At 48.5% G+C, this 22,347-nt stretch overlaps 1 protein-coding gene across 5 annotated transcripts in view; it reads right to left on the reverse strand.

Moving 5' to 3' along the window:
- dapk1 (death-associated protein kinase 1) overlaps window positions 1-21,631 on the reverse strand; it is a 60,871-nt gene extending 39,240 nt beyond the window's left edge. Inside the window, exons 1-2 of one of the 5 annotated variants that reach the window (XM_026186111.1) lie at window positions 21,302-21,631; window positions 20,504-20,689 (exon numbers count right to left, since the gene is read on the reverse strand). In XM_026186111.1, coding sequence (XP_026041896.1) covers window positions 20,504-20,565 — 62 coding nt within the window. In that variant the 5' untranslated portion in view covers window positions 20,566-20,689; window positions 21,302-21,631. Of the gene's footprint in view, window positions 1-1,498; window positions 1,585-1,923; window positions 3,208-7,291; window positions 8,625-20,503; window positions 20,690-21,301 lie in introns of those variants that run through there. The other 4 variants (XM_026186106.1, XM_026186112.1, XM_026186110.1 and 1 more) reach the window with 4 other exon arrangements.
- Between the last annotated feature and the right edge of the window lie 716 nt (window positions 21,632-22,347).

Raw genomic sequence — 22,347 nt, forward strand, 5'->3', positions numbered from 1 at the left:
CAATTTGTGCAAATAAACAGAAAGCAAGAGAAACACAAGCAGCACGTTTCACTGCGAGCAGGCAACACGTGCAGGAGGGCAACAATCCCAGCACTGCCTTATATATAAAACTGTGTAAATGAGAGCTCCTCTGATTGGCCAAAGCGAGCCGTCCACCTGACGGTGTAACTCACAGGGTCAGTCAGGGCTGAAGGCATCAACCGCTCCAAGACATCGAGCAGAAGCATTCGTGTCTCCATCATCCAGAAATGTTGCAGCAACAAGTTGCTTCTTTGTATCAAAAGAAACATCAGATATGACCGAGTTCAAAGCTCAGTAATAATCGGAGCAGCATGCACGGATCCATGTTTGGATCAGTCACTGGTGAATGATTATTTCTGATAAATATGAATCATGTGAGGCTGAATTCATCTCAGTGTTGTGCTCTGTGACAGATTCACGTCTCTTCTGTTTACCACAGTGAAACAAACCAGTGGACAAACATTTCCTCAGAAACTGAACTGCACGCTTAAGAAGAGCGAACCGTCCTGTGACCGAAGAGGAAGAGAGAGCCGAGGACGAAGGCTTTCTCATGCTAGTACCACTCCCACTCAGCCTGACCTCACCCTGTTGTTGCTTCCACCTCTGTGACTGAGGCCTCGGCGCAGAAAGAAAGACATCAGGATGTGATCGCGTTCATATGGAAGTCAAGTGTTTCACACTGTAATAAGCGTCCGTGCACACACAGCTCCGGTCACCTGTCACGCACACGTGCACGTGCACGGCTGGAACAGCAGCAGCCGTCGGAACGTCTTCCTCAGACGTCTCGCCGCCGCCGGCTCGTGCAGCGGAAACGTGGAATCTGTGAAGTCGCGGGACCTGCTGCGAAAATCTCGTCGGGGATGAGAAGGAAAACACGGCTGACTTCCTGTTCCTGATTAAACACCATCTGTGCAGTTCTCGAGACTTTCTGTGACTCCTCAGAAATGAATATTAATTATTCGTTTTCACTTCTCTGCTGAAAGTACGACAGGAAACGTGGCGCTGCGTCTGCATGAGGACCATCATCATGCTGTTTAAGAGAAGCACAAAGGGAAACGACTCCACACACAAACCAGCAGCACACTGGAAACTTCTCCACACAATAGAAAACACTTTGTGTGACATTTTGGAAGTGCTCTCATCCTGCCTGACAGGCCTCGCATCAAACAGCACACGAGGAGCACTGCTGAGTGTTACTGACGAGGCGCCGCGGCTACACCCATCATCAAACACACAGACTGTACACAAAAGACGGACGCTGCGACCATATTTAGGACTAAATGAGCCGCTAAGGCGAGAAGCTTCACCCAAGAACTGTGCAGATCCAACACAGACGCACATCAACTCATTTCTACGTCATACATGAATAAAATGTTCAGGTTTCTCTCAGGAAACCTGAAGCACAAACTTTTAAATGCTACATTTACAAAAACACAAAGTGGCGAGAGAGAGAATAAAGTCCACGCAACGAGACGACCTGCTGCGATTTCCTGCCAGGAGACACGAGCAGAGGCGCGTCTGCATTCAGCAGCCATGACCCTTAAAGCAGGGGAGGGGAACCCCAGGCCTCGAGGGCCGGTGTCCTGCAGGTTTTAGAGCTCACCCTGGGTCAGCACGCCTGAATCAGATGATTTGTTCGTTCCCAGTCCTCTGAAGAACTACAGGACATGTTGAGGAGGTCATTTAACATTTAAATCAACTGTGTTGATCGAGGACACGTCTCAAACCTGCAGGACACCGGCCCTCGAGGCTCAGTGGGGACTAACTCTCCTTTACAGTGCGCCTCTAGAGGCCACCAGAGGAACTGCAGTTTCCCTCAGTGGTTGCCATCTGAGCGAATATGAATATTTCTGAGCTTCGTGATACTGCATCAGCAAGAAACTGATATTTATTAATACTCACACACAAAGTAGCACCTTAAGCATAAAAGCTATCTGCAGGGTGTCGGGTTGCGCACCAACAAAGAGCTGCGGTGCGATCTAACAGCAGCTCTGCAGGATTGCTTCATGATGGGAGGGAGCCGAGCTGCAGGCGTATCTCCTCCCAGGTTGGGTAACACGCGGGGCAGACGCAGACTCAGGGAAGCACTGTAATTATAGATGTAGCAACGATAATCATGTGACAGTCCTTAAAGAACAAAGAGCACGAGCAGGCACCAAACTCAGGTATGCACGAGGAGTTTCCTCCACAGCCACAAACTATCCTCAGGCTTGAAGTTTTTTTCCACTCGCTCCTCACAAAGTAACACAACAGCAAGAGCGACGTAAGCTCGTTAGCATCAGCGTGTCTGCACTCCACACATGAATAAATTGTTGCACATGGCAATTAAACTTTCTACGAGGGGGAATTTCATTTGAATACATGAATTATTACTTCATAATTAATTTAAGGAAGCATGAGCGTGCTCTTTTAGCACACAGAGTAAACTGGTCTATGCTGCCATCAAAGGAGAAACTGAACATGTGCACAGTCACAGGGCAACGGCTGTGCTTATAACCTGGAGTCAGAAAGTACTACGACTGCAGGAACTTCCTAAATTAAATCCTAACTAATGAAAGTGTTCACGCTCTCCTGTTTCTGTGCACTTCCTCTGATGTTTCCTCTTTTGTCCTAAAGTGACAAAATGATGTAAGAGCTCGTTGAAACTCTCCTGTGGACACGTGAAAGTTTGCATCACATCTGTCTGCAAGCTAAGTGGAAATGACAGCGTGGCTAAAAAGGAGCACGAGGTAAACACCGACAGCTCGCCTGTGGGAATTAAACCCAAACTCTAACTTGTGTGTTTTTCCGCAGCTCTCCCCGTGTATGAAAGCGAGCCCACCCTTTGTTAACAACACCAGCTGCACACACACACAGACGAGGGGAAAATGGCAGCGGTTCAACTGAACCGTCTTCCCCTGGTGAGGAAAAGCAAACAAACAGGCTTTCCCTGCTAGACTCTGTGTTTAACCCGGAGCTACTTTAACGGAGGTTAAAGTGGCGGCTCCCTGCTGCATGATGACAGAGCCCTCGTGTTTACGTTGCTAGCAGAGCCTGGCAGAGTGAGGAAACCCTTCTCATCCTCCAGAGACGTGCAGGGAGAGCGCCGACTTGCACGGATGTTGCTGAGCACAGAGACGGGGCAGAAGTAACGAGCAGAGGAAAAACCCTTCCTGGGAATCGCTGACAAACAGAGGCAGGTTTTCAAGAGCACCTCTCCCCCCCCCCCCCCCGGCTCTCTGATAGTCTGCAGGATCAGATTGCTGAGCTCCCTTTGTTGTGCTTGAAGCACAGACAGGGCTTCCCACTTTTGGCCTACTTGTTTCACCAAAGCAGCTGGAAGGGAGGGGATGACGGAGAGGAGCTGGTCGGGAGCTCTTTGCATTACTCAACACTGCAGGAGGTTATCTGTGCTTAGATACGCAGCGTAGCTTTAGGTTGATGCAGCAGGTCAGAGTGACAGGACTATCCCACCCAGGTTCACTACACGCAGTCACGCCTGTGGAACGTACACACGTGGACGATGAACAAGTAACCGAACTTGCGTCTTACACAGAGCTCAGTCTGTGAAGAGCATCGGTCCAGCCGAGGGAGCAAAGACAATTTCATTTTGTGTCTGCGGCCTCTCAGCTCCTCCAATAACGTGCTCATTTACCGAGCGCGCGTCACATACAGGAAGTTTCTCCTGCCTCATGCTACAGCACCGCCGTTTATCTAGTTACAGTTTTACTCATTAAGCTCTTTGCTTGCTCTGTTGTTGCTCGCTTCACTGAACTGTTGTTGTTTGTCATGCTGTCCTTATTTCCTATTTTCTCAGAGCTTGCATCGAGTGTTTTGGCTGCTGCGACATCATTTTTCCAGCTTTCATATAATAATTTTTCCCAGTGGCGTTAATAATTACAGCCAACCTGTTACAGCAGCTCTTATTACAGCTTTGCCACGTTACAGAAAGATGTATGAGGAAGCTGAAGAGCGCACAAACAAGCAGCCCTGAGCCGTGGGGGCTCGAGTCCTGAGCGCACACCCGCCGCCGGCGCGATGTTGGATCGGCGCGACCTCGATGCTTAGTTAGAGGTCGCTGCTCTTGTCGGGAATTCGGCCTTGTCATGGTGAGGCAGCGCCGGAATGAACAATGTTCAGTGGTAATGAGCAGCAGGAAGGCCTCGTACACACAAGTCGGTGAAGTGGGAGTGGGCAGGGAACGCGCTTCATGATAACAACGCAACACAATGCAGCAGAGAGGAAGGGCGGCCGGTGCGTCTGGGTGAGAACACGCGGCCGCACATGTTTGCTACGTCGCTGTGTTTCGTCTCCTTCTGTTCTTATCTGTAATTGTTGTTACAGCGTGAACTCCCACGGGAACAACGGCCACGCCCGGGAGCAGAAGCAGCTGCCGCTCTTTACAGCACGATGTGCAAACGCACATGAAAGAAGGGAGAAGCTTAAAAGCTCTCAGCGCAGATCCACCCACCTCATGTTGGACCATGCGGGTCCAACATGAGGTCATAAAGCAGGTTTGTGTGTCGGTGACCAAATCAAACCTGCAGGTGCCGATGCAGCTGCACAGCTGCAGCACTGCTGCTCCACAAACAGCTTGTCGTTGTAAGAACTGAAGCAGCGAGAGTCACAGAGACGGTCGGAGCTGCAGGACACTCAGCGAAGCAGCTGCTGGGAAGCTTTGGTAACATAAGGTGTCATCATCAGCGTTCAGCTGCTCGAGGAAAAGGAGAAACTACTCAGGACAGTAATGTTTAAGTACAGCCTGATGAAAACAGTTTATTAATTTAACGCCAACGTCGAGACGTCTGCATCAAACCAGAGGAGGAACTCAGCGACGGTTTAATGGAGCCAAAGCTGAGCAGTGACAGCGAGCTGCTACCACAGACTCACTGTGCTTTTCTTTATGGGCAGTTCAGTTACTTTCATGCCTCCGACTCTGAGGAAGTTCAGCTCTGACACTAATCAGTGAAGTTCTCTTTTACCAGTTAATCAAATATAAACACTTTTACTCGCTGTGAAGCAAAAACAAGGTTTAAGAAAGTGTTTCTGCTCATTTCATCACAGCTGCTCAGGTTAAAGCATCAGCAGCAGAGGAAGTACACGATGAAAGCTTCTGGGTTATTCCTGAGGTCCCTGCTGTTTTCACGAGTCCGAGAATCACGTCGGGATTTTGTCCGAATCTGAAGGAGATGGCCTCTACTCCAGATGCAATCCTCCTCCTGTTGGTGAAGCAGCTGCCACACGGGGCAACAACTCGCTAGCTGTGAATAGATGAACCTTTTACCAGCAGCTACTGTCAGGTCAGTGCAGGGAGAGTTAAGGACATGCAGGAATAAGAGGTAAATGCATCAGGAGAGAAAAGAGGGAAGTGAAGAAGGAATAAATCCTGGGAAGTCCCCCATGCAGCCGGAGCCTGGAGCACTTCAGGGTCACCTGATCCAGGCCTAACTATAAGCGTTTAAAATGTAAGGTCTTAAAAGCAGAGATGGCGTCTGTCTGCTGAGTCCAGACTGGATCAGAGTCCACTGGAGAGGAGAAGGACAGCTGAAGACTCATGCAGGCTTCAGTCTGAGTGACAACATGATATTATCCCAACATCGCTGTGCAAGAAGCTGCAGGATGACAATAAAAAGCTCTGAGTCTCTAATTATGAGGTCCCTAACATGTGTTTGCATCTCCACAGGTTAATGTTCAGGTGTGGAAACTGATCTGTGACGATGTGATCAGCAGGTCAGAAACACACTGAGGCAGATCTGCATCAGCGCAGTTTTCTGATTGACACCGAACCTCAAATCACATGAACATTAAAACTACGCAGGCCTCACATAAACATGACAGGATTATTTTAGCAGCACAGGGTTGTGTTGGAAAGGAGCCTCCTCAGTGAGAACGAAGTGATAACAAGCTCACGGAAGTTCATGTTGTCAACGCAGGGTGTCTGGCACAGCTCGGGCTGACAGCAGCTGATGACACACACACACACACACACACACACACACACACACACACACACACACACACACACACACACACACACACACACACACACACACACGGAAAAGTCTGCGTTCTCTGCTGGACAGCTGACTGTAACACGATCCTGCTGGCTTTCTGTTCTCAGAGATGAGAACAAATCTCGGTGTTATCTTCATACATCTGCATCTTTACTCCACATCATCAGGCTTTGTCCAAGCAGACACTTGTGTTTGTGTGGATGCCATTAGGTTCTGCAGAATAACCCGATGTGTAAGTGATTCCATGGCTGTCTGGGCTTGAAAAGGAAAGTAAGATGCTCAGCCTCCTAATCTTTGGCCCCAATCCAGCCATAATCCAGCCATACATCACAGCCAGGCTTGTGGGAGCAGAATTCAACGTATAAAGACCTTTTAAGCCCTCAGTATAAACATACAGGGTAAAATAAAAGCCCTTCCTGCAGCAGACCGTCTGCACTGTGCAACGTGTTAACGCATCCTTTCCCCTGCTGTTACAGCACAGCTGCTAACAGGCAATCATCCCAACCCACCACCTCATGCATCTCCACCAGCAGGCTGACCAGGTCACATTACTCAGCTGCTCTCCCCCCACACTGAACAGATCCCAGCTGTTTGGACTGCAGTCAGTTAAGGTGGCAATGCTCTGAAAAGCTGCTGATAGTGGGAGAAGCCCCCCCCAGAACCTGCAGGAGATGGGAACTGGTCCTCGATGCTGGGACTGAAGAACACCAACGGGCTGCTGCTGGTTCAGGATGGTGGAGTTGGACTCGGTCCACAGGATAAGAAACCAAAAGGCTGCTCTGCCTCCTCTCCCACCAACACTGCTCTGATAAACACTGAGAGTCTCGCTTCATTTGCCAAATAAATGATAGTTATAAGCAGCTTTTAATGCACAGACTGTGTTATTTAATCACTAACGACAGCATTGAACACAAGCTCAAACTAAGTGCGCATAAATAAACTCAAGCTTCAAAGATCACGTCTTCGTAACACAAACACAACGACGAGGTTTCTCTGAGACTTTAAACACAGAAGGACAAAGACCAGCGCGCTGTCCAACACTACACTGCACCTCTCCGTCACTACTGCGAGCCAGCTATTGATTGGCTCTGTGCACTACTACTGTGAAATCGGAGAGGGTGCTGAAAAGCTGAAAAGTGTTAAGCACAATGGCGGGCAGGCTGGAAGAGCTTCGAGAAGGCGCCCACGAGGCTTCTCTGTCACATGTGACGCGGGCGCACTCGGACCGACGGAGGACGACACATTCAGTAAGTGGGAAACAACGAGTGCGATCTCACCTCCCGCTCGCCGTCCTTCGCTGCAAACCCCACAGCAAACTTTGCTTTGTTGCTTTTTTCTCCATGTTGTTCATTTTTGTGTAGACTGCTCTGTTACGAGCAAGTCACAGCCTGAAGCCATCATCATCATCATCATCGTCCTTCATGAAACAGTAACTCAGACTTCAAATAGACGTAGTGTCTGTCTTTAGGCGTGCAGGCGTTACCAGCAGCTCTCGGCTTGCATCGTTTAAAAATGCAGCATCTTTCAGTTTAACGTCTTCTGGATTTCGAGCTGATGTGTTGGTGTGCTGAACAGACTAACAGCTGAAAAAGCTGCTTTTCTTTAAACTGTGAACAGAGAGGGTTTGATGAGGAGCTTTTACTGTAACTGGAAAAAACTCAAACACATCAGTGAGGCGGTGCGCTTCACATCGATCGCTGCAAACACCTGAGATCAAACGTCTCCTGTAAAGACGGTGAAACGAAACATCTGCGTATAAACGGACGTCTGTCAGCCTTTACAAAGAAAACAGTCCCAGCATGAGTGAAAGTCACACTATTGCATGTGTGTGTGTTTCTCCTGCATTAGTAATAAACTACTGTAGGATATAATGTGATAAATAAAGACAAAGGTCTTCACGATCATCATGTATGAGCTTATTTAAATGAACCTCCCAAAGCTGTTTTGGGTGATTGTGCTCGTCTCAACTTCATCATCCACTGATGGAGGCGGATCACTGAAAGAGATCCGAGGCCATTAAACACAGGTCTACGTTTCAGGTTCGATAATGGAGGCGTCTAATAAAAGGGAGCCGCTGTAACCTGGCACGAGGCTCGCTGCCCGTCAGCTCTGTGACAAAGCGGCTTTTATGCTGCCCGATCATTGGCTGATGGGATCGTTCATCAGCGAGGCCTGCCAGGGAGAGATAAAGCGAGGCGTGCTCGTCAAACCCTGGATAGGTGCGTGACCTGCACACTTTATATTTAACCTGATCCATTACAGCGCCCGGCAGCAGTTAAGACTCAAGTGTTGCTCTGCAGGTCGCGTTCAGTCCAGCATCTACGGTGAGCGGAATAAACAGTTTTATAGTTGATGCGTCCGCCCCGCTCAGACAGGCTTCCCCTCCTCCTGATGTAGGACACCAGCGTCGTCCTGTCATCACCCTGCATGAAGGCTGTGGTCACATGAGCAGTCATGACAGGACATCAGACCCTGTGCTGCGAGGAGTTAGTCTGAGCGCTCTGGGAGACGTGCTTTCATAGAAGTGCATGCCCTCTAATGTAGAATGGAACAGACTAGATTAGTATAGAATAGTAAAGAGTTTAAGATTCGTGTGAAACTGTTAATCACACGATTTGATAACAAAACATATTTTACATGCAGGCCATGCACAAACCGTCAGATCGATCTGCTGCACCGGCAGCCTGGGCTTCCTGCAGCTAGCACCCACACGCCTGCACTGACTGTGGCTCCATGACAGTTTATGCCAGTCCACGTCCACGTCCACGTTTCCTGCCTCATAGTGCTGCAGGAGCACGCCGCTTCATTTACCTCTCACCTCGCAGGTTTTCAGACAGGTGCTGCTGTCAGTCAGAGCTGCAGCAGAACCGACATTTAAAAATGAAATCATGTGTTTAGCTGCCAGCATTTATGATGTAAACGAGTGCAGCCATCTTTAAACGTCAGGTTGACCAGTTACGAGCATCAGCAGTTCTATGCCGTCTCCGTGGACAGCGGCGGTTAGCTGTGAATGCATCCAGTGTGACAACTGTGTGTGTATACGACTCGAGCTGACAGCAGAGGAAGCTGTTCTGCTGCAGGAGGGTTTCTGCAAAGACCTGACGTGAATACCTGAAACTGCGGAGGGTTAGTAGCCCGCACTGTTTCCTGATGTTGACAGCTTTGGTCTTAGATGACATAAAATGTTTATTTTTTCCTTGGTACACTAATGTGTCATCTTCACCTTCTGTCTGTGTGCAGTTTCCAAGCGAGGACCCCGTCTGTGCGAATGCTCATCGTACAGTACGGCTATAAAAACACTGCTGTGTAAAATGTTTGTTCGTGTAATGTGAAATATATGACTGTGCCATCCTTTAATCAGCACTAAGAAACCGCGGCCAGCAGCTCCATCAGATGTTCAGCAGGTTTCTGGCTCACCTTCCAGGTAACGACCTCGACGCACTGAGTGGTTCGCTGCTCGCTGTCAAAGCTTCACACTGACGGACGCTCGGGGTGCTGAGCGACGGCGCATTTTGCTTTTAAAATCAGAGATGAATATTTGATGGGGGTACAAATGGCTGCATCGGTGCCAAACTGCTGCACAGTGAGAGAAAACCAGCAGCGCATCAGAGGACACCAGCTCAGATTGAATCAGATCCCCCAGGAAGGTCTCCACAAAGGTTTGAACTCCTTCAAACACGACGACAAGAACACTTTCTCCAACAACAAACCCCTGAAAGACTCTGTGTCGTTTTTATTTTATCATATAAAGAGAAGGGAACTAACCGCCTTCGTTTTGGGCGATGCATCCCTTTAAACGTGCCTGCTCACTTCAATTAAAGCTTCTCTACTTAATTAAATTGTCTTTGGCTCACGGGGGATGGATACAGTCCCAGCGCTCTGCAGGCCAGCCTGCGTCCACATTCACAACATCAGCCTGTTCCTGCTCAGCTCTCCACACTTCCTCTGCATCCGACGCTCGTTGGCTGCAAACATGCTGAAGGAAATAATAAGTAGAGACGACAACGCGCAGAAACAGTGAAGTGAAACCACAGACTGCTGACAGATGATAATCAGTTACTGCCCCTCCCAATCTGAACCTGGAGTGCCGCTCTCGTCGTCAGCTGATTTTACAGTAAGACCAGCTGAAACCTTACTGACAGTCACAACCGTCAAAGGGTTTTTCTCAGCGACACACGGCTGCTGCTTCTCCTTTATACTGAACTCATCTTTAAATTAAAGCAGGCGTCCAGAGAGCAGCAACAAACAGATATAAAAGTTTTGCATAAACAGTGTGTAAGTGGCATCGTTATAGTTTGTACTTAATTTAATAAGCCAGCCTTGATGCAGATGCTACATCTCTGAATGATCAGCACAGTTTTACACTTTTGTTGGCGAGTTCGCAGCTTCACGTTATTTCTGTGGGCTGTGCAGCTTCAGCGCTGATCATCTGAGATCTGATGCTGCGTGGTTTTTAAAACTGCTGTTAGTACGAGAGAATCAGGCCTGTGAGTGGAAGACTACACATTTCCACATACAATGAAACATACACTCCTCAATGTATCTGATTGGCTCTGCTTGCAAAGGTCACGGGTGTGTCGTGGCACATTCATCACACCAACACGATGCAGGAGCCGCAGGTTATCCTCCTTATAGACACCAGGTTAAAACAATCAGAGGCCAGTCGCTCTTTTTCACTCCGGTTCTGTTTCCACGGGCGGCTGAGTCTCAGCAGAAACACAAGAGATCAGACTGTAACTGCAGCACCTCTGCAGCTCAGAGGAGTCAGAGGACAAAGCGTCTGCAGCGGCCGCAGGCTCCGAGGCGTCCGCGTGAAAACTCCCGGCGAGGCCAGGCTTTTCATTAGCACGGAGCCAAGTGTGGGAGGCCGGCGTGGAGTGCTCCCGGCCCACTCTGCGGTAGTGTGGGCCACAAACTGCACCGGCAGAAAAAACATTACGCAACCGCCGCGCCATTGTGTACGGCGGAAGGGTAACCACGGCAACAGGGCCGAGAGACTGAGGAACCGGCGCTGGTTGGAGGAAGGAAGAGTGCGGTATAATCCTGGGTGGGTGTAAACAGCGCGTGTGCGAGTGTTTGTGTTCAGATAAGCATTTTATCAGCAGTGTTTCTGACACCGGTGAAAGTTATTAAACGTCATTAACGCCCTGAGAGCGTCACTGCACCTCCGACAGGGCTCAGCATCGCTCCCCTCGGCTTTAAAGGCTCAACAGACATTAAAAACCAGTTTCAACGATCTTATAATAAGACTGTAAGAAGGAGCGCTGATACTGTGGACATGACCCAACCTTACCGTGGTTATCTCCCCGCGTGGTTAGTCTGTTATGCAAAGGTGCCCGCTGAGTCTCAGCGACGCATCCAGAAGCTGTTCAGCTGTAACAGCGATGAAACGATCGGTCTGATGTTTGACATCGTGTTTCCAACAAACAGACTTCACCTGAGCAACACACCTGGATGTAACATGACCCACTTTAGCATTTCTAAAATAAGATGTTATTTGTCTGCAGTCAGTATGAAAGCTCTTATTCTGAAAGTGCACCCGCTCGTGGCTGCAGCAGAGGAGACGCAGCTGATTGCAATACTTCATCATTTATATGTCACAACACACTCGGGGACTTAAATATTTGCAGGAGAGCACAAAACGGTATTGTGTAGCAGGTGTCGCACACCTGTATGTGTGTGTGTACGGGCCACGCCACCTCTCCATCAGCACACACACAAACGCGTTTTCAAACTCAGTGAGGACATCTCATTGACATAAGGCTTTCTCTGGCCCCGTACCATCAAAAATCACATTCTGAGCCTCTTAAAGGCCTTTAAACTTCAAATTTTGTACTTCACAAAGATATGAACACACACACACAGAGGATCAGTGAGGGTTTTTAAAGTGACTACATTGGCCTGGTGGTGAGCACTTTTGCCTAACAGATAAAAGATCGGTGGTTCGAGACCAGAAGCAGACTCAAATCCCTGTGAGCGTTCACATTACGACTGCTAACTTTCTGCTCAACAGCCTTGTTTCCTCCACTCAGCTGTTTCCCAGCCTGGCAGCCAGGTGTGACTCAGGGGGAGGAGTCTCATTCAGACACAACTGCAGGTTCAGGGAACTAATAATGTCTCCTCTGATGGAGAGATAACTGACAGAAAGCTAAATGAGAGGCAGGCAGTGTTTGCCCTCGTCTGCAGCCAGAGTGAAAGGACATTCAAGTGTGGCAGGAATGTCAGTCACCTCCCCCAGGCCCAAGCTTTCCACGGCACAAACAATGGAGACATTGTGCTTAAAGGTAAAGAGGAGAGGTGAAAGGTTTCCTTTGCCATCTTCACACTTGTTACGACCAACAGCCTCCAGGACCTTCAAAGATTTCAGACGCTGCAGAGACACAATAACAGACTCCTGCTCTGATCCAGCTGTAACTCTGAGAGGACTGAATGCCAGCAAGCAGAGATAATCATCCTGGAAGAATCCTCGCAGCCACACTGATGTGTACAAACACCCAGAGATAAGTAGAAAAACAATGAAAAAAACCAGGTGAAACAGTGGAGAGAGCTGATGAACTGTGAAGTTCTCAAAACAATAAATCATCATGAATCAATCATGAAGACATGAAGGTTTCTTTCACCCAAAGCACCGACGTTGATGGTCAAACAGGCGCACACATCTCAAACTGATCACCAGCATCAGTCGTGTTATTAACCTCTGTCTCTCTTCCACAGCATGTCTGTATCCTGTCTTCCTTCTCTCACCCCAGCCAATCACAGCAGATGGCCCCGCCCCTCCCTAAGCCTGGTTCTTCCTGTTAAAAAGGGAGTTTTTCCTTCCCACTGTCACCAAAGTGCTGCTCATGTTTTTCTCTGTACTTATTATTGTAGGGTCGACCTTACAATATAAAGCACCTTGAGGCCGTTGTGATTTGGTGCTGTGTAAATAAATTGAATTCATAACTAATCAAACATGTTTAATGTTTACAGAAATATGAACGTTTAAGCCCATATTGTACAATCGACACGTGACTTCATCTGCAGGCTGTAAACACTGACGAGTCGCTGGAACAGACCCGTCCGCCCGGCTCGATCGATCGTCACGTCTGATGGTCTGACAATCACGACGAGTCTGTGGGGCTGCTGGTGCGTTTATAGGCTGAGTATGAGCGAAAGCTTCTGGTACTAAGAATCAAAAATGCTCATTTATTCAGCGTGTTAGAGGTGTGTTTACAGAGGCGATGAGTTACCTGTCTGCGGTGGGTACTAATGCCTGCATTTGTTAAAGAAAAACACGACAAACTTTATTTAGCACTGTATGTAAATTAAGGGAAGTGCTGGACTCCTGCACAGTCCACCGAGGAGACGGCAGCAGGGGGAGGGCCTTCTCTCTGCCTGCTTTTTCAAACAGGGCCCCGCATGTCTGATGAAACTGACATTCAGCAAGTTTCGAGCCGGTTAACTCCGCCGTGACTCAGGGGAAATCAGCAGGCGCAGACTGGTTTTGTAGGTTGAGCAGAGACGCTCTGAGCTGATGTGACCTCACCTCTGACTTTGTCAGCATTAATTAAAAGTTCATTTTGAAAGCTCCAGCTCGTTTCCCTCCTTATCTCACGAGTCCAACTAAAAACACGCAGCTGAAAACGTCTGTCAGGAGGATCTGTGAAGGTCAGAAGAATTCCTGTTAACGTGAGGAACAAGAACGCAACTCGGACCAAATAACTGACAGAGAGCGAGGCTGCATGTTCTCTGATCAACACTGAGGTCTGAAATGTAGTCATGTGACATCACATCAGCGCCGCAGCCCAAACGAGGCTTTACCTAAAACACTGTTTACAATAGTTATACTTTAAGCCCTCAGAATATTTTTCCAACAGTGAAACTTAATCCGCTGAAGGATTAATGAGATTTTACTCGTAGTGTTTCAAACGATCCTTCATGTAAGCCCACACAGGACGCAGAGACGAGTTCAGCTGCGCTGACGTGTAGTTGAGTCCAAATGAGCATCTTTCTGGGCTCACAGGTTCAGCGTCCGTGAAAGTTTCTTTGCATCAACCCAACGTTGGTGTGATTGTTTGTCTTCAGCGTACCCACTCGGGTTTGTCTGCTCTCTGCACACTGACCAGATACTGAAAGCAGCATCTGCAGACCTCCGTGGTCTGGTGCTGCTTTCATCGCAGCCTTTGATTGGCCCTCACTGTCACGAGTGGGCGAGCATGTGTGAAAAGAAGACTGATATTCCAAGGAACGAGACGAGGAGTTACGCAGTGATATCAGTTCAAGAGAACGTGAAACAAAAGCTTCCAAGTGCACGTTTTCATTAGTTAGGAGTCGTTTATGTGCCGAGAGAAGAAGGCTGCGTGGCGTTCGTCTAAGTGCAGTCGTCACATTCGTTCACAGCAGGAGGAAAACCCTGAGTGAGAGTTTAAGCTTGGAACGTTGCAGAAGACGAGAGACAGAAACGGGAGAAGTTGTCTTCCTCCACCGTTTACCACCCCTCGGTTTCCACGCTCCACCGCCTGCACGTCTCTCCTAATTGACCGCAAAGGGTTGTAGCTCGTCCCACGTGCGCTCCAACACACACTCAGCTTCACGCACAGCGCCGCTCCCTGCCATTCACCTGCTACCACAGCAGGCAGGAATCCAATCATCCCGCCCTGACTGCAGAGATTAACTGAAAATAATTGAGGCTAATCCAAGTGAGTCCGATTTCAATGTGAGTCTAAGTGCAGCAATAATCAGACTAAAGTCAGCCTCAGAGTCCTGATCAACTCTTCTCACAGCCGACTCGTCTTGTTTACGTTTTTCCCACCTCGTCTGTCTTTAATGATAATCTCGAGGCCGCAGGAACATTAGATGCTCCTCTGACTCACGTACTACTTATTACTCCTGCTAATGTTGGCAGGCTGAAGCTCAGGTTGTGCGTGCACTCAATGACTGAATGTAAATACATACAGCGAAGCAGCAGATACACAAACAAGAGTCGGGATGTTTTCCTCTGATCAGGATTTATGACCAGCATCTACATGACTCCCAGTTTGGCCCTTTGACCTGGTTATTGAGGCTTGGTTTCCAGTTACCACCAATCTTCTGATAAGCTGGAACATATGGACTGAAACGTGGTTATTTTACCTCCTCACATTGCAGGATCAGAGGGGGCTGACTGCTCGGCCTCTGCTGCTGCAGCCTAAAGCTTCCTCAACAGATCGACTAACAGCTCGTCCAACCTGCCCGACGGCGAGCACCGAGCACGGGGATAAGAGCAGCGCACACGGTCCTGAAATGGTTTTAAAAGAGTCCTTTTAAATCACTCTAAAGATTTGTTTTATTACACAATAAACTAATATAACAACAAATTTTAAAATTGCATTAATTCTATTAATATTTCTATATTTTATTTACTCATTTAATGATCCAGGGATACGTCAATAATAAAAGACGCCTGATCAGAAAAACCCCTGAAATCTGGGAGGATTAATGGCTGTATCCCACAGCAGCCTCTCTCAGTGCTCTGTGACACGTACTAATATCACGATCAGAGAAACGTGCAGTTGGACAGATGATGCTAAATGTGGGCAACGAAGAAACGCTGAAAGGATTTCTCACTCAGACTGAGGCTGAACTCTGTCAGCATGAGATCGGCTGCAAATCACTTCTTACACAGAGCCTCTGAATATTCAGCGAGGACTAAGAGAACACGTTCGTCGTGTTGTTATCCTGATAGCTCGTCTGTGGCCAGTTTGGACAAACTGCAAACAGACGAGCTCAGTGCGGGTCGAAAAACTTTTCCATCTGGCTTCACTGAGCGCGTGCATCTTTATGACGGCAGAATCAACGACGTGGAGGATGCTGAGTCCTCTGACTTTGGTGTGGCGGTCAGATACATAGATGTGACAGCGAGATGCATCCAGGCAGCGACCACAGTTCAGAGAGACGACACAGGCACGCAGCTTCCGGCGAGGCTTCCAAAATGCAAATGATGAGATGGCACAGCAATAAAAAAACAAAGTGCAGACGGTACAACAGCATCAGTGATCAGTGCTGCCTCTCTCTGCCTTTATGCAGCGGCTGGCTGCGATGGAGCTTTGACGGGCGGTGCTCTCGTCTTTGTTCACACCCACAGTCACTGATGGATTTAATGCAGAGCAGGCGTCAGCAGACGAGCGGCCCTGTGCTCATTTTTAAAAGTCCTCCACTTTAAGGTTTTTATAAACCTATTGTGTTGGACAGTCACACCAAAGTATGCAACGACCACACTGGAGCTAATGTAGTGCTGCAGCACAGTAGTCCTGATAGGACCGCACTGCCGCTCCCTGGGATCCAGGGGGAGGACGGGGGGGGAGGGTGGCTGAGTGACAGGCTTCATCAAGGCCACTCCTGCTTCCCAGACTGCCCCTCCACCCAACAGAATAACCAAGGGTGGTGGTGGGGGGTAAATGTAGGTCAGTAGCTGGTTGGGGCTGATTCCTGCTGCTGACTGTCTGGAGCAGATTTACTGTCGGTGTCCTCCATAAACAATAAATGAAGAAAATATTTGTTCAGGGACTCCGGGACACAGGATCCTGGGTGGATTCTTCAAATAATCCTGTTTTGTGTTCACAGCGATTCGTCTTTGGGGAGTTTTTCCTGATGAAGCCCAAACGCAGCCTCAGCTTAAAGCTTCTACCTTCATTTGCATTGCAGAATCTTTTTAGAGCTACAGCCTCCCCTCCTCCTCTACACACACACACACACACACACACACACGCATGCACACACACACACGCACACACATGCACACACACACACACACACACACACACACACACACACACACACACACACACACACACACACACACACACACACACAATAGGAGGGCTAACTGGTAGAGAGCCACACAGCGGTCAGCAGAGCCCTGCAAAAATATGCAAAGTGTAAAACTGCCACGTGGACCCGATGAAAAGCACACAGCAAATGGATCCCACAGTGGGAGTGGGCTCGTGTCATTTTTCTCTCTCAATCAGGAAAGAAAGGCTGAGTCAGCGTATCTCTGAACACGTGACAGCCCTGAATCTCCAACAGCAAAAGAAATAAATGAATCCAAAAAATAAGGAAAGCAGAACTGGACTCACATGACTGGAGTGCAAGCTGCGCCCGTTTATTCACGCAGGCCTGCTGCATGCAGCATGACCGCATGCTCTGCTCAGACCTACAGAGGTTTACTGTTATTCTAGAGCAGTACTGGCATCACTCAGAGATCAGATATCAGCCGACCAGCACTGACGGTGATTTCCCATCTGTCTCTGGAGTCGTGCATCATCTCCAGCTTTCTCCCTGCGTAGGTCAGAGCTGCATTTCCTTCAGCTGCCTCTCCAGCGGGTCTCACCCTGCAGTCGGAGCCTTCTAGTTTGGAGATTTCTAACAAGCACCTGCAGCAGGTGGATAACTGGTTAAAGTCCTGCTGCACTGGGCTCACTGAGGACCAGCCCAAGGAGGTGCAGCTGAAGTCCATCGACGAGGCGAGGAACTCCCTGCATGGACAGCTGATTGTATTATGTGTCATAAAGCACCTGCTAACTGAGGCCTCTGCAGAGGAGCACCACACAAACACCGTTGCTTAATCATTTAATTAAGAAAACACACGCGCCGGCTGTCACGCACGACCCATAATGCACTGCAGAGGCACTGATAATGGAAGCAATTACAGCTTTTTCTATTTCTGCTGATCTAACTGGAGGAACTAAAAGGTTTGATGGGGTAAAAAAAGCCCTGCAGCGACAGAAGCTCTGAGCCTGAATGCTTGTGTGTGTCTGCAGTCTAACACACACACACACACACACACACACACACACACACACACACACACACACACACCACCATTAAAACACTGCAGCGGTGCTTCACCCGACACTTGAGCATCATTCTGAGGAGGCGTCAAACAACAGACCCTTTGAGATGCTGGCAAACTACGACATCTTCAACAATCTGAGGCGTGAAGTGAGACTTTTCTGTGAAGCAGTTACAGAGACCAGCTGAGCACAGATGTGGTCAACATCTGTCAGGAGGCCTTTAAACTAAACTCCATGCTGCACGTTTGTTTTTGGGGAAAACTCAAAGGGATGAATTTGATGCACTTGTGCAAACACATCACACTTTTTAAAGCGCAGCTCTGGAAGCAACAACTTGTTGCTTTGCCCGGATCTTCAACGGCTGACCTGCAGTTTCACAATCGTTTCTCTGACTGACACTTTATTAGGCGCGTCTAATATTTCCAGTTTTCCAGGTTTTGTTCTGGAAGGCTCGGAAAACTGGGCGAGCAATGGCACACCGATCACAGAGGTGATAAAAATCAAGATGAGGCAGCGATTCTGAGCAGAGCTTCAGCAATAATGCAACATTCATAGACAGCATTATATAAGATCGCGCTGCTAACATGTATGCTTTGGCTTCGTTCCTGCGTGCTCGCTGCGTGTAGATGCTCATGCATGATGCTCGGCTTCACCGGGCATCAGGTCCTCCATGCATAAGCAGGCAGTGTCGGTGTCAGTGACAGGATAGACTCACCGCTTGGGAAAATTCCCATTTTCCCATTTTGCCAAACTGAATGGGCCTTAATCCAAGTGCAGCCAGCAGCAGGCCTGGAGTACAGTCGGATCAAAAGCCCTCAGTCTGCAGGCATGTTGGGCTTTACAGTGAAAGACTCAGCAGCTTTCATCATTAACAGACTCTGGTTTATCCTAAAGTTCATCCAATACTAACACAAATATATAACGACTGCACAGTCACTGGAGTTTCTGCATTTTCATCCAGAACCTCTGATTTCTTCTTCCTGTGCAGCTCGTCTGTTTGTACAGTACAAGTGCTCCAATTCAGACAGCGAGCACGCTTAGCTGCACAGAAATGTCTCCGTTTGCCTCGTTTCAACACACGTGGGCTGCTAATGCAGAGGTGTCAGGCCCAGTTTGGGAGTGATCAGTGCGCCCGAGTCTTACATAAGACCACCTGTGTGCAGCATCTATGGGAAAGATCTGCTCATTAAAACGTGACGCAGCGGCAAGCAGACGCCTGAGGACGCTGCAGGACGTCACCGGACTCAGATACGTCAGATTCTGAGTGACTGATGAGAGAAGTAACACAAGCCTCACGCATAAGAGACGCAGCAGAAACAAGAACAAGTCTAGCTCCAGCTGCACACATGGCGCTTGCCTCTTTGTGCCCATGCAAAATAAGTTTCCCACAGACACGTTCATTTCTGAGTCCTTGCTGCTGGAGCGCTCTCCAACAAACAGCATGCATAAATGACAGGACTGACGACACGAGCAAATATTTTCTATCCCAACACTGCAGATGTTGGAATATTTAGGATGATTTAATAATGATGGCGGATGACGTGATATCAGCTCCCTGTTCTCCCCATCCTTCCTCAACAGAGAGCGGATCCCAGCGTTGGAGCAACAGCCAATAGAGACGATCACGCTGGCGTAGCCGTCTACTTTACCTCAGCCAGAAACTCAATCCCATCACACACAGCTCCCCGATCGTCTCTGTTGCTACAGCAGCTGCAGCCGCGCAGGCTTTCCTCAGAGAGGAAGGTGAACACGACACACAATCAGCAACGCCACAAAGGCCGAGGAGCAGAAAACAGCTGGCTGATTATTACCAACGTTTCATAACCACAAACTCAGAGACCCACTTCCACAACTGTGACTCTCACATCTGGGAGCTGGAACGCATCATTTCTGCCTTTATTATTATGTAATGACATTTTTTACCGAATCAGCAATAAAGTCACAGTGAAAACAGGAAAATCTGCTTTCACTTAAACTAACTTATGATTAAAAAACAACATTTGTGAAGCTGTTCAATTAACCAAAACCTGGATTTGGTTCAAATGAAAGCTTAACATCATCCAGATCAACTCTGTGCTGCTGCACGTCCTCGTTCTTCTCTAACCGCCCAAACAAACTCACTCCCTGACTGTTTTTGTCAGCTCAGCTCGAGCAAAGATGACGGCACGAGAGATTTTTGATGAGGAAGGTAAAGCCAGGTCAGCAGTTTGCTCCAGTCAACAAACACGTTATGTTTGGAATCATCTGCCACATTCGAGCCGCCCTGCAAACCAAACTCAGGTCCAGCTCTGTCACGGTGCTTCATACACAGTCAGCTTCTTCACCCTGATCATCAGCATCCACCTCTGACCAATCACACACGGAGTGACAGCCAGGATGGACACCTTCTCCCTGCAAAGATCTACATCAGCCTCCTGCAATAAAGCCCAAGAAGACACAGCAACTCTTCATCACTGATGTCACTGCATTAAAGACTGCATTAATCACAGCTTATCACACTCACTCACTCACAGTGGGGGGGTTCAGACACGCGTGGACCACAGCTCTGCACATGTGGGCTAAATAAACTTTAAAACATTTATTATCGACATGAAAAACAGGTCTTTTCCCAGCACCCCCGCCCCGGGCACAGAAACGGGAAGTTGATGCGCATTAGAAATCAGCTCGGTGTGGACTCACCTCCCCAGCTCGTCCCCAATGTCATAAAATTCCTCCACATTTTCCGGGTTGAAAACAGTCATGTTGTCCAGGCACTTCTTCCCCCGACCACAGGCGCGTCACACCGGCTCTTCACAGCCACACCATCCCTACCAGCAGCCTCCGGTCTGGGCAGGGTAACGGCCACCGATCCTCCTCATGCTCGGGCTTCCACACGGAGATCAACAGGAGGGCAGAAGAAACGAGAGCATTAGATTATGAAACCGTGCAGCTGCGGGGGAAGGTGGGCGTGCGGTCAACAGAAGGGGCCCAAAGTGACGGAGCGGTGAACCTGCAGCCCCGGCGACGTCACGACCCCCGGAGCTGCCCTGGCCGCTCTGCCCCCGGACTCCCGGCTCAGTTATCTGGCTGCCAGTTTTAAGATAATAATAATAACGCGTGCGTGTGTGTGTGTGTCGCCACAGGCCGGAGAGGAATGCAAATAACCCCCGTGTGGACGCTTGGTGTAGCCATGGGAAACACGCTAACCTCCTCCTCCTGCGGCTGCTTTCAGCCCGGTGAGGAAAATGACTGCTGAGCAAAGTCAGAATAACGAGCCGCACAGGTGTCTGACCCGGTTTAACCGTGCGTGCCAAAGTGCCCCCCCCCCCCAAAAAAAACAACTACTTTAACCACCAGACCCCTCAGCTCCCCCCGCAGTAACTGCACGGCTCGCCCCGGTAACGTTTTATTCCTCCGGAGTCTGAGACATGAACCTTAGCTGGAAAGATTTCTCACCGGGAAACGGGGGGTTTCCAGATTACTCCGTGGAGGTCTTACCGTGTGCCGGTGGGGGTCCCGCTGCCTGACGAAGCCGAGATTTCATGCGGTTAGTGGGAGGCTGTGATCCAGGTTCGGCTCACGGAAGACAAAATGCTGCTTTGAACGGGAGAAATCAACGTTAACAATGTGAGGCAGGCTGGTCCTGGTGCTGCGTTCACGGGCTGGGGTTAAATAGGAGATCGGAGACTTGGAGCGACCGGAGGACACGCTGTGTGTATTTCACGTGTTACCGTTAAACGAACAACGATGACGTCAACAGATCAAAGGATAAATCTAAACAGTGATTTTACTAAACGTCACTATAATCGGCGGGAGTTTGTCATCCGAATTGTTAGTAAAACGAAGCTGAGATGTCCGAGTTTCTACGTGTCGTGAAGGCAGCGTGGGTGTGTGAGCTCCTTCAGTCGCAGGAGGGCAGCAAACCTCCACTTTGAATCACAGAAGCTGAGAATTTGTGCAAAAATACGTTTTTATGTAATTCAGACTTTTTATGTTAATCTGTTTATTTTATTCCCTGTTTTTTTTTTTCATTTTTAGAGTAAAAGTAGCAAAATCCAGACTTTTTGTCATTATTGCAATGAATTAACATCTGTCAGCAGTTATTTATTTATCAGAGATAAAATAAATATTTAATAACAATTGAGGATTACAAAGCTGTTATTAGACATCTACAAAAATAAAATGTTTACTTATTTTATTGTTTTTCCTCACCTCAAGTCTTTTTACAATTAAAGAGCGAATAGTTATACCTGCATGTGTCTGTAATGCAGCACTGAAAAGGAATCAGTAGTTAAAGCATGCAAACTGTATCAGGCAGAACTACATTTCTCTAAAAAGCACATGACACATGTGTCAGCTGGCTCAACATCATGATATTTGTTGTTATTATGGTGAAATAATATTTTTATAGAGTGGAAACCAAAACATCAGCACTCAGGGAGCATGGACGGCACAAGTTTGTTTCCAGCCCCATCGAAAGATTTTAAAAGAGGTCCGTACCTCCAGTCAAGCCGTGGCCTGATGCTGATGCTGATGAGCTCCTT

This window comes from Astatotilapia calliptera, chromosome 12, assembly GCF_900246225.1.
Source record: "Astatotilapia calliptera chromosome 12, fAstCal1.2, whole genome shotgun sequence".
NCBI lineage: Eukaryota > Metazoa > Chordata > Actinopteri > Cichliformes > Cichlidae > Astatotilapia > Astatotilapia calliptera.